At 40.2% G+C, this 13,045-nt stretch overlaps 1 protein-coding gene across 1 annotated transcript in view; it reads right to left on the bottom strand.

The window, feature by feature from the left end:
- Positions 1–3,174: 3,174 nt before the first annotated feature.
- Positions 3,175–13,045, bottom strand: part of LOC120781817 (carcinine transporter-like) — a 401,142-nt gene continuing 391,271 nt past the window's right edge. Inside the window, exons 9-10 of the mRNA XM_040114037.1 lie at positions 3,508–3,686; positions 3,175–3,442 (exon numbers count right to left, since the gene is read on the bottom strand). Coding sequence (XP_039969971.1) covers positions 3,238–3,442; positions 3,508–3,686 — 384 coding nt within the window. The 3' untranslated portion in view covers positions 3,175–3,237. The remainder of the gene's footprint in view (positions 3,443–3,507; positions 3,687–13,045) is intronic.

Here is a 13,045-nt window from a genome sequence, read left to right as displayed (position 1 = left end):
TCGTCGGCATACGCCAGCAGCTGTACACTCTTATAGAAGATGGTACCTTCTCTATTTAGTTCTGCAGCTCGAACTATTTTCTCCAGAAGCAGGTTGAAGAAGTCGCACGATAGGGAGTCGCCTTGTCTGAAACCTCTTTTGGTATCGAACGGCTCGGAGAGGTCCTTCCCGATCCTGACGGAGCTTTTCGTGTTGCTCAACGTCAGTTTACATAGCCGTATTAGATTTGCGAGGATACCAAATTCAGACATCGCGGCATAAAGGCAGCTCCTTTTCGTGCTGTCGAAAGCAGCTTTGAAAGCGACGAAGAGGCGGTGTGTGTCAATTCTCCTTTCACGGGTCTTTTCCAAGATTTGGCGCATGGTGAATATCTGGTCGGTTGTTGATTTTCCAGGTCTGAAGCCACACTGATAAGGTCCAATCAGTTTGTTGACGGTGGGCTTTAATCTTTCACACAATACGCTCGATAGAACCTTATATGCGATGTTGGGGAGGCTGATCCCACGGTAGTTGGCGCAGATTGTGGGATCTCCTTTTTTATAGATTGGGCAATTGCTATTCGAACTTCTTCATGGTCGGGTAATGGAGCGTCTGCTCCATCGTCATCGATTGGGGAATGGTGTTGTGCGTTCACTGCCATTCAGCAGGCTGGAGAAGTGTTCCCTCCATAATTTAAGTATGCTCTGGGCATCAGTGACTAGATCACCTTTGGGGGTTCTACAAGAGTATGCTCCGGTCTTGAAACCTTCTGTAAGCCGCCGCATTTTTTCGTAGAATTTTCGAGCATTACCCCTGTCGGCCAGCTTATCAAGCTCTTCGTACTCACGCATTTCAGCCTCTTTTTTCTTCTGTCTGAAAATGAGTCTCGCTTCCCTCTTCAACTCTCGGTATCTATCCCATCACGCACGTGTAGTGGTCGATCGTAACGTTGCGAGGTAGGTAGCCTGTTTTTTCTCCGCTGCGACCCGGAAATCCTCGTCGTACCAGCTGTTCTTTTGCACTTTCCGAAAACCAATGGTTTCGGTTGCAGCTGTACGTAAGGAATTTGAAATGCCGTCCCACAGTTCCCTTATACCGAGTTGTTGACTAGTGCTCTCAGAGAGCAGGAGTGCAAGCCGAGTAGAAAATCGTTCGGCTGTCTGTTGTGATTGCAGCTTCTCGACGTCGAACCTTCCTTGTGTTTGTTGGCGTGCGTTTTTTGCTGCACAGAGGCGGGTGCGAATCTTGGCTGCAACAAGATAGTGGTCCGAGTCGATATTAGGACCTCGGAGCGCACGCACATCTAAAACACTGGAGACGTGTCTTCCGTCTATCACAACATGATCGATCTGGTTGGTAGTTTTTCGATCCGGAGACAGCCAGGTTGCTTGATGAATCTTGAATGGCGGTGCTATTTCGTTTGCCATGGTCGTCATCAAAAGGGGGGTCTCTCATCCGAGGCTGTGTTTTCTTTTTCATTGGGGGTGTTTTTTACCTCGCGGGTCCCAAACCCAGCGCACAACCCTATGCAGGGGATGTTTCGCCTTCTCACATTAGCTCGCCTTCGAACGGATGCTCTTAGGCTACCCAGAGGATACTTGGTCCAAGACCCGAACTAGTGAGCTGCTTGAGCCATGTGTAAAAGAATCGTTTCTGGCCACTCCCAAATGAATGGCGATCAGAGAACTTTCCTCACTTGCGTGAACTTCTACACATGACTCCATCCTCCAAAACTATGAACTATATGAACTTTATTGGCCCAATTTAATAGGTACATATGTTAGTCATATGAGAGAAATGAAATCAATATATTTGGGATAAAGAACTTCTGGACCGATTATACAATAACACATATTTTTAACCAATTATTCGGTGAAGCCAATAGATTTACTTCAGAAAATTACTTTGTCATAATTATAGGCAATGTGATCCACATATTTGGTACCATTCGACTTCGTAGTAGAAATACCAATATTGTGAATTCTTTCTAGAGCAATTACATTGAACATATATCTTATATGATAGCTGGAATAGGGCTGTAATTATTTCTCCACATTATTTGCCGCATTTATTGCACTAAGATTAAAATAATTTTTGACTAAACAGAATTTGTCATCATTGCTTATTTTTTTAAACTAAAATAAATACATATGTATGTTTTTTAAACGGTGATGAAGAAGGGAATTTATAAGTATAATGCAAAACTGTTGAAAGAAAGGTCATACAGGTTTTGTCCGGAAAATCATAGGACTGAGTAGATTTAAAAAAATTTATTGAACCAATCATTACAATTCTTAAAAAACTTGCAAATTAGGCTCCTTCTGAGTCGATGCAGCGCTGCCAGCGTATTTTCCAAGCATTGAAGGCGTCACGGAAGGCATTCTCCCAAATAGCTTTGAGAGCCGAGGTGCATGCAGCTTGGATCTCTTCTGTCGTCTCAAAATGTTTGCCTTTCATCGGCCTTTTCAGGCAAGATGCATGACTCGTCACCTGTGATTACGTTATTCAAAAATTGGGGGTAACTTTCATAAATGTTCAAATTTTCTTGGCACACTTCAATTTTGGGACCATCTTTGCGCACACCTTGCGCATGTTCAAGTGCTTCATCAAAATATCATGAACCACAGATTTTGATAAATTTAAAATATGGGCAATTAAAGAAATACTTAGTCGACGGTCTGAGTTCAAAATAGTTGCGCACACGAGTCACATTGTCGGTGTTTGTCGAAGTCGTATCATCAGCGACCTTTTCCCGGCCCTCCAAAAAGGTCTGGTGCCACCAAAACACATCACTTCTTTCTAAAACAACATCTGGGTAAGTCTGCTTGATCATATCAAACGTGTCTGTCGCAGATTTATCGAGTTTCAGAATTTAATCACGTACCTCTGCTCTAACGAACGCTGCATTTTCGGCTTGCACTACTCACAGAAACACGTCGCGCGAAAAAGTTTGTCCTGACTCTCCAGGAGACAACTAACCAGCCAGTCTTTCATTAGCTAGGAACGCCATCTACTGAATTCAGTCGGTGCGCGCTGGGAAAGAAAATCAATTCTGTTACTTTCCGGACAAAGCCGGAAATTTTCATGATATTTCTTCAAAAATATGAAAGGTTCGGGTTTTTTTTTCGCTTGTATATTTTTTAATTTTTAGTTTAAATTATTGAATTCAAAAATTAATATTTTATTATTTGCTAATATTCTTATTACTTTTTACACTTATTTGATTTTTACTGACATTATGACATAATTTTAAAGAGTTTAAATCCAGTGGGTTAGCTGCATTGTTCCATCAATATTTCGCTGTGTATCCATGACGCTCATTTGCCGCACTAAACGTTTTATTGAAGCTCCTTCAGACCGATCGATTGTTATCGGATATTGATTTGATGATTTGGAGTCACTATTTATTTTGCAGGAAAGGACATGAAGGTTTTCGTACGAATCTTGTTTTGATACTAATTTCCTACAAAGGATAGATAATTCCATTTGTAAGGCAAAATTATTATTATTTTTTTAATTTTACTTAACTGTGTCGAATAACAACTGAAACATCGCTTCACTGACCAGTCCTTTCCGAAATTCTCGCCCTCCTCAAGGGTCTGAGGAAGTCGTTCATGAAGGGTTTCGGGTAGCCTTAAACTTGTGAGCCCACCAATCATTGATATTATCCCCATTATGACGAGAGGAAGTTTTAAATTATCTCTTCCCTAGACGGAAATATACGTAAAATAAAATTAAATTTTGATTACAATAGTTTGCGGATATACTTTAAGCATTGGAAAATGAGATGGTAAAGTTTTTGTCAGGAGAAATAAAAATCAGAGACAAATTTTTAAACAACATTTAATATATCCATTTGATAAGAGTAATAAATAGTACATTTAACTGCACTCGGATAATGGTTTCGAAGTTAATGTTTATTCGAGGACAAAGAAATTGACTTCAACTTCAGATTTTAGAAACATTAAAATATACTATTTATGAGTATTTATACTTTATTTTGGTGCGCGAGGCGAAGCTATGGACATACTAGGTACATATAAATTATATTTTTATGTTAAAATTCAATACAATTCATTAATACAAAAATTATATTTCAAATCATATGCATTTGTCCAAAATTCATAAAGAAATCATTCGGAAATTTTATTAATTCAAAAAAAAAGAAAGAAATAAGTAAAAAACACAGAACTAATGCGGGAGAACACTAATTTCCATATGCATGCATGCTTACGATATTAGTTATACTGATTGATGCTCCTGAACCAGTCAGTTTTTTTAGGACGAACCCGTCAGATATATTTAATACCACAACAAAAAATGGCATTGGCATTTTCGTGGTCAAGGCATTGCGGGTACTTTGGTAGATTATGGGCGAAAGACGCAAATGTATTCATAGCAAACCAAACACGATATCTGGTATAAAAATATAGCGGAATAACTGGAGTGTTGAAAAAGTGGTCCATTATACTTTGAGATATACAGAAATCTATTCGAAGCTTTGCACAGAGTAGTGAAATATTTAAACCGAAACGATTACAAAAAGCTATGCTTTATTAACACACGAACTGCTTTTTCATTATTATTTTTTTTTTTTTTTTGTAGACTAACACCTCCTGCTTCACCTCCTTATTACCTAATAGTTAATCTAACCAATAGAAGTAATATAGATGATATTAGTATTACTATCTATGTATCCGCCACAGTAAAGTCTATTTCTAACTCAGGAACGGCTAACCCGATTTGGATGAAAATTGCATAAGCATTTGTTCAAAATTCGTGTTTGTAAAAATCATTTGAATATTTTATTACTTCAAAAAATTAAATACCATGCCATAGCTGTATGTGTACAATTGCGATTGCAGCACTAATTACTGCTTGCATGCTAGTAATGAAGTTTTTCGCAGAAACGCCGGATTGTTCTGCCTTAGTGGAAAAATTAATTTGCCATTGTGCTCACATGTCGAGATACTGGGTAACTATGACACGTTGCAATACCGGCTGAAGTCTTGGCAATACAAAATGGGTATTATTTTAATATCAAAATGATTAATCCATTGTAAGTATAAATATCATCGTTCAACACGACGTACATTTTACTTTGTTTGGTTTTGGATAAATTTATTAAGTTGAACCAAGCCAAATTGCGTTCTGATGAGTATATCCATTTACCATATATATCCACTAAATAGCAACAATGATTATCCACTGTATCGGCGTGGATAACCAGATGATAATGGTCGAACTACCACAACAAAATTTAACAGCAAGGATTTCGTTGTCGACAACAGTTGGATTGTTTCGAATGCGCAAATTAACATTCAAGACAAATTGGGATCAGTTTTTGCTTTGATTGTTGCTCAAAGAATGATTTGCTAAAGCAAACCGTTAGCACGAACTTTTCTTTACTCGGAGATGTCACGTTATTACATTTGGAGTGCTTCATGGAAGCAGTTTCAACGACAGACGACAATTCTTGAAGCCATTATCTCTGCACCTCCAAGTCAGATACGGATATTGCTTGCCATAATCATTTCGACATGTTTTCCATCGAATCCATCTACCCTATGGCACAAATAGACGATATTTTACATCAAATTCGTATCAGCTTCAAAAATGGCGATCTTGAGATGAATGAAGGGATACATAATCGGACTTTACTCTTGATCCAAGACTTGTGTTACGTCATGTGTAATATCAGGTTAGGAATACACACGCCAAATCATGAAATAAATGACACATTAAATCTATGAGTGAAACTAGAACGTGAATACGATCACCAATTAATAGATTTAGCAGTTCATTGTATCCCTGTTGTATCCTCAACAAAAGGAAGTTTGTATATGATACATTAATGAAGGCAATTGACGACGGAAATGGTGGTTTGTATTTCTTGTATGCCCTCCAATATTATTGTAAGAAACTCAGCAATGGCCAAAGTTTTATCAGCATCGAAAATCTTCATGAATGCACAATGGCGCATTAATGTGCATTAGAAGCACTTAACGAGACATTGAAAAATCTACGGAATAACGCAAGATGTTTAGGATGAGCAACGATTCTTTTGTCTTGTGATTCCCGCCAAACACTGCCAATAATTCTAAGATCAACGGCTGCTTATGAAATAAACGCTTGTCTCAAATCATCAAATCTATGGCGCTATATGTATAAAGAAACTTGAGCTGAAAATAAACATGAGATCTGCATTGCTTAATGATAAATCTGCTGAAGATTTATCTAACCAATTGTTGGCTATCAATATGGAAACCTTCATACTTCCATATAAATTAACAAATATTTGTGTTCCGTGAAGTAGAACTTCTTGGCTTCCGCTGCCTTTTGCTCAAAACCTGTTCCAAATGTATTGTGATTATGTCTTCTTAAATGTGCTCCACAAATTATTTGCTCATTTTTGCTCGTTTTTTCGAAAATTGGTTTTTTTAAGGAAAAACTTCTTCCCCCAACTTCTTGTTCATGCTGCTAAATAAAAGCGACATGGCGTATGTTTTAAAGGAATGCTCATCATCATCTTCAAGAGCAAGTGAAATTAGGAAAAAACATCGCTTCAATGAACCACTTCAACTCACTCCTGAAGAAGCGTTAACTTTCTTATTGGAAAATTCGTTTAGTAAACAGCAGTACATTAACATTAGATTGTTAAATAAAAATCGACATTGCAACATATATCCAAGCTATCATACTGTGTATGAGGCGAAATTAAAATGCAGACCGATTGGCATAACTGTTTCGAAAACTAATGCGGAAGTTAGCTTGCAAAACATACTTGACCACGGCTGGCCGTATTATTTTAATGCAGGAAGATGTTATAAATCAGATTGCAAATATCGATGAAACGAAATTAATTGCAAGCTATGGATTCGATGGAACAACAGGACAGAGCATGTACAAACAGAAATTTGAAGGAGATGCACCAGAATCGTTGGATGAATCTTTATTTGTAACAACTTTAATACAGATAAAATTAATTGATTCTTCAGACAGAGTAATTTGGTGTTATCGAACTCCACAATCCGTAATATTTTGCAGGCCGAGCGGAGAAAGCAAATTTGGATTCACAAATTAAGAGTTTGACACCTCTCGAATACAACCTTAATGGTGGATACATCACTGTAAGCTATGGTCTGCATATGACGTTAATAGATGGTAAGGTGTTAAATGTATTAACTGGTAAAAATTCTAATCAGTATTGCCCAGTATGTGGTGCAAAACCAAAAGACTTTTTAGCAACGAAGGATTTGAAATCCAGCGTTTTCAAGAAAAAACCTGGAGCACTTCAATATGGTGTAAGTCCTTTGCATGCGTGGATTAGATTCCTGTAATTTGTATTAAAAATCTCATATAGAATTGACATAAAAAAGTGGCAGGTTAGGGATGCAATAGATAAACTAAGTATGAGAACTAGAAAACAGAAAATTCAAAAACAATTGTGGGAAGAAATGGGGCTATATGTTGATAAACCAAAACCGAATGGCTGAGGAAGCACAACTTATGGAAATACGGCGAGGAGAGCATTTACAAATACTGAGACCTTAGCATCAATTCTGGAGTTTGACATTGAAATTTTGAAGAATTTATATTTTATATTAATTTCAATTTCATGCGAATACCGGATCAATGCGGAAAAATTTGAAATTTTTTGTAGTAAAACTGTTTTACTATACATATATGGAAAAGTACTCTTGGTTTCCTATGTCAGCAACCGTCCACAAAATATTAGTCCATGGTTCAGAGATAATAAGAGCTTCAGTAGTTCCTGTCGGTTGTCTTGGAGAAAATGCGGCCGAGGCGCGAAATAAGTTCTATAAGAAGGATAGAAATGCACATGCCAGAAAAAGTAGCAGAGCATATAATTTGTCCGATGTTTTTCATAGATCTATGGATTCCTCAGATCCTCTTATATAAAGTTTGCACATCAACAAAAGAGAAAATAAACAAATTAAAAAAAAGAAATGTGGTGTCGTGGGACACCAGGTAGGAACGAAGTTCCTTCGGATAATGTAAAATCGATACAATTTGCAAAAATTGCTTAATTTTATGTAGGTTGTCCAGATAAGTATTAAGAAAACTCTACTGTCGTCTTACTGCCGTCGGCAAATATAGGAAATATTCAAGTTAGCGGGAACGACAACTGTCGGCCTGCAGTCGTGTAGTCGTGCAGCTGTCAAAATAACAGTGTCCATAAGAACGTGTGTAATTTAATATTTGACAAATGTAGTTTGCAGTCTTTTTTTTTGTTTTTTTTTACGAGGAGGAAGCATCGAAAGCCTGAACCCATGTCAGTGTGGAACTTTAATCCGAACTAAACCTCCTACTGTCTTGTACCGAACCCCCCGGTACCACCTTCAAGTATTACGTCGGGAGGAAGGTTGAGTATTACTCATACGTACGTGATGGTCCTAATGCATTCAGTAACAAGCTGCATTTACTTGGCCCTACCTCGGTTTGTGTGTCGCGTATTAGTTGTTCGTTGGAATTTGGAGTAGTCTTCTACGTTGTTGTTCTCCAGCTCTTTGGCGTTTCATTTTTTTTGCTGCTACTTCGGGCACGGCTTTTCACTTATCTAGTGATTCTACCATTTGAGACACTAGATTTTCTGGGGTTGGGTCTTCCCCGAATGCGTTTCTCAAAGATTGCCTTTCTTCGTCGTATTTCGCACATAGGAAAATTGTGTGCTCCACATTCTCGATGATCTCGCCTCCGCAATAGTCGCATACATCGTTGTCTTCATGTTTGAATCGCTTCAAATATGATTTGAAACAGCCGTGTCCAGTGAGAACTTGGGTGAGGTAAAAATCTACTTCTCCGTGCGATCTGTTAAGCCATAGTTCTATTTTAGGGAGTAGTCGGAATGTTCAGCGGCCATTTCGGCTGTCTTCCCATCGTTTTTGCCAGCGCTTCACCGTATCTGCTCTGGCTTCCTCTTTTTGGGTTCTGGGCGTTACTATCTCATTTGAACGGTATGTGAGCTCATGGTTAAGAGGTCTAGCGGATGTAAGCCCGCGATCACTAGGGCATCGTCTTCGGATACCGTACGAAACGCGGAGCATACTCTCAATGCGCATATGGTGTACGTGGAAAATAGGCCGCGTCGGTATGATTTGACTTCAAGAGCTTTCTGCCATATTTGGGCACCAAATAGAGCAACTGACTTTAATACTTCGGCTAGTAGTCGTCTCCTATTTTGTTTTGGTCCACGGGTATTGAGCATTAGCTGACTTTAATACTCCGGCTAGTAGTCGTCTCCTATTTTGTTTTGGTCCATGGGTATTGAGCATTAGCCGGGTTAGAGCTCTGCATATTTTCGTAGCCTTTTCACTTGTATAAGCCACGTGTTCTTTAAACGACAGTCTTGCGTCGAGAACGATTCCCAAATATTTCATAGCTTGTGTGGTTATGCTTACACCTTTCGTCCAGAATGTAGCAACTTCTCGGACCCTTCTGCCTGTAATAAGTACGGCTTCGGTTTTGCTCTCTGCCAGAGATAGTCCATTAGTTTCGAGCCAATTGTTAATTTGAGAAATTGTTGTGTTGGTTACCGAAACTATATCCTCTATATGCTTAGCTATTACCACCACGGCAATGTCGTCTGCAAACCCAATTATATGTACGTTTTCCGGTACTTTGAGTCGTAGTACTCCATCATACATTATATTCCAGAGGAGGGGCCCGAGTACAGATCCCTGTGGCACTCCCCCGGAGATTTTGTATTTTTTGTAGCCCTGGTTTGTAGCATAGGATCCTTTTGTTGAAGTAACTGACTATCAGGTTGTAGAGATATGCCGGTACCGAGAAGTTTTTTAGCGCACTTAGTATACTTGGCCAAGATGCCGTATTGAAGGCATTTTTGACATCGAGTGTTGCAACCATACAATATTTGATGGTGCCACCTTTCCATCTTTTCCCACTAATGGCATTTTCCGCCAGTGTCTTCACTAGGGTCACCGCTTCGATTGTTGATCTTGCCTTCCTAAATCCAAATTGGTTTGGGGATAAGCCGCCGGCGTCGTCAATGGCCTTACTTAAGCGTTGATAGATGATTCGCTCAAGAATTTTTCCCGCAGAGTCCAACATGCAGAGTGGTCGGTAGTGGGACGGGTCTGTCAGAGCTTTGTTTGGTTTAGGCAGTAATATTAGGTGTTGCCTTTTCCAGATTTTTGGGAAACAGCCATTCTGCATGCGAAAGTTATACAGTGCTCTAAAAGGGTCTATGTTCCTAACAATCGCTGCTTTAAGCGCTATATTAGGGATTCCATCTGGTCCAGAGGCTTTACCTGGGTCAAGCCGGTCGCATGCCTCTATAACCTCTTCGTTCGTTACTTCTGGTAATAACTCTCTTTGTTGCACCACCGCGATCTCTCGAGGTAGTTGGGGTCGGGTCGGGAAAAGAACTGAAACAATTCTGTCAAGGGTTGTTGAGGAAGTAGGCATTTGACCTCGAATGCGTAGTTTCTCCATTACGGTCTTGTATGCGAGCCCCCTGGCATTGTTTTCTGCATCGTCACAGAGTTTGAGAAAACATTCCTGTTTACTTTTTTTTATAGTCTGTTTCAAAAGCTTCCTCTTGGCCTTGAAACTTGCTTGTAGAGAGTTGTAATCACAGGTACCACGAGACCTTTGGTATAAGCGTCTTACTTTTTGGCATTCTTTCCGCAGTTTAGCAATTGTGTCGTTCCACCAGTAAACGGGGGGATGATTATTACGCCGTGGAAGCTTTGACATTGATGTGTCGCATGCACTCTTAATGCGGCTCATAATCAATGCAGTCGCCTGGTTAACCGACCGCAAGTTGTCAGGAAGAGTAGCGGGTCCAAAGGCTTCTTCGAAAAGATCTGGGTCAAATGTTTTGGGTCGCCATGAACTTCTTGTTAGGGTCTGTAAGTGGAGCCGTGTTTGCGGAGCATTTACCTCAAATATAATTGCATAGTGATCGCTGAAAGTGTACTGATCGCTAATTTGCCATTGCGATCTGCGAACTAGGCTTAAGTTTACGAAAGTAAGATCGAACACTGATTGTCGGCCGCCTTTGTTGAACGTACATTGGTTACTTGTATTGAGTAGCTCAAGATCAAGGGAAGCAAAAGCTTCTAGTAAGGCTTTGCCCCTACTATTAGTTCTTTTGCATCCCCATTCAATAGCCCAGGCATTAAAATCGCCAGCTATTATCAGTTTAGTTCTACCTCGGGCATCGGTCACAATGCTGTCGATAATATTCTTAAATTCTTCATCATTGATGCTGGGGGGTAGATAGCAACTATATATATATGTATGTCGCTAACTTTAGCTCGAACAAAGCCGTTGAAAGAGCATGTAGACTCCAGTTGAGGGAAACTAGGGTTACATTTCCATACAGCAGCCTTATTTTTTGTGTCACTTAACCAGTTTACACTCCGCCCGGTTTTGTATGGTTCGCTGAGTAATGCCAAGTCGATCTGCTTTTCAGCGATCGTTTGTTTTAGCAGATCCTGTGCCGCTTGACAATGGTTAAGGTTGAGTTGTAATAATCTCATACGACCTGTTGTGCTGCCTTCTTATATACCGGGCACCTGACGCTTCCAGTGAAATGCTCAGTTTCTTTGGATCCTGCCTTCAGGCAGAGTAAACATTTCGGCTTATTGGTGCAGTCCTTGGCCTGATGTTCACCTTCGCCACATCTTCTACAGATCCTAGACCTATACTCGTTTGTGCACACTTTCGCTGTGTGTCCATAGTCAAGACACTTGAAGCAACGCTGCGGTTGCCTATGTTCCCGAATACGGCAGATTACCCACCCGACTTTCAGCTTCCTACTTTGTAGAAGCTGTCTAGTTGCCGCAACCGGGAGTTTTATGAGTGCAGTTTGCGTGTCTCCGTACGCCTTTCTTATGCCCTTAATTGCTGAGGTCGTCAACTTCTTGTTACCCAACTCTCTTTGCAGAGCATAGAGAACCTCTTCCTTAATGGTGATTTCATCCAAGTCTTTACACTCAAGTAGGATCTCCTGGGTCAACAATTTAACGTTTGCTTGGTCACCAAGGCATTTCTTCATAATTTCGTGCGAGTCTGTTGGTATCACTGTACCGCTTAGTTGTAGCAGCATTTCTCCGCCTTGTGTTTTGCGTATTTTGGTTACCATGTTTCCGAATGCGTTCAAATTAGAGTCAGTCTTAATTTTGCGTAGAATTTCAGCGTAGGTAAGATTCCCATTTTTCGAGATCAATATGGCCTGGGGCTTGGCCTTGGGCAATTTCGTAGACTTTTGGTTAGCTTTCCTAGCTACTATGTTCCACGGCTCCTCCATTGGTTTTAGAGAGCAGCAGTTAGCCTCTTGTGATGTTTGCGTGCTTAACTGAGTTGTTGGCAGGGACTTTGTGGTGCCTTGTAAATTGTTGGTATTGGCGTTGTCCTTCATTATAATTGATCGTTTAAACTGACCAATCAGATTTGTTCTCGCCCGGGTTTTTGGCGAATTGAAACATGTTCGTTTCGTTTGTTGTTGAGTCTGCTCCTCTGCCATTGGTTCTTCAGAGTTCTTTGCGCGCCCTCTTTTCGGCTGGGTAATCGGGAGAGATGCCGCCTCTCTAACTTCTCTTGTTGCTTGTTTTTGCAGTTGCGATATTTGGTCTATTAAGTTTCGCATGTGCTGGTTGACATGTCTTTGCTTCTGGCTGTGCGTGAGAGAGATTAGCTCATCTATTAGCACTCCCAGAGCGGAGAGCGCATTCTCTGCTTCGCTCATTGTTATCATCAAATCGCAGCTATTGGTTTTATTTGATGAAGGTATGTTGACTACGCTGGAGTCGTTAGTCGAAGCTAAGCCATTGTCAACAGGAGTTTCCTCGCAGGCAGATGGTTTAGCAACTTTAATGCTCTGCAATATAGGCATTGTTGCCTGACGGTCCGGCGATCGGGGAGTCTTGTTGCTCCGTGTGAATGGGCTAACATCCTCCTTATTACCAGTAAAGGTAATTGCCTGTTTGGCTTTAGCTGACATTTCCTCAGCTAGGCCTACAGCAATCCCTTAGTACTGGTGATCACGGAAATTCCTCAGGAATAAATCCCTCGGTGA

This window comes from Bactrocera tryoni, unplaced genomic scaffold (assembly GCF_016617805.1).
Source record: "Bactrocera tryoni isolate S06 unplaced genomic scaffold, CSIRO_BtryS06_freeze2 scaffold_7, whole genome shotgun sequence".
NCBI classification, from domain to species: Eukaryota; Metazoa; Arthropoda; class Insecta; order Diptera; family Tephritidae; genus Bactrocera; species Bactrocera tryoni.
This window is presented reverse-complemented; position numbering and strand designations above follow the sequence as displayed.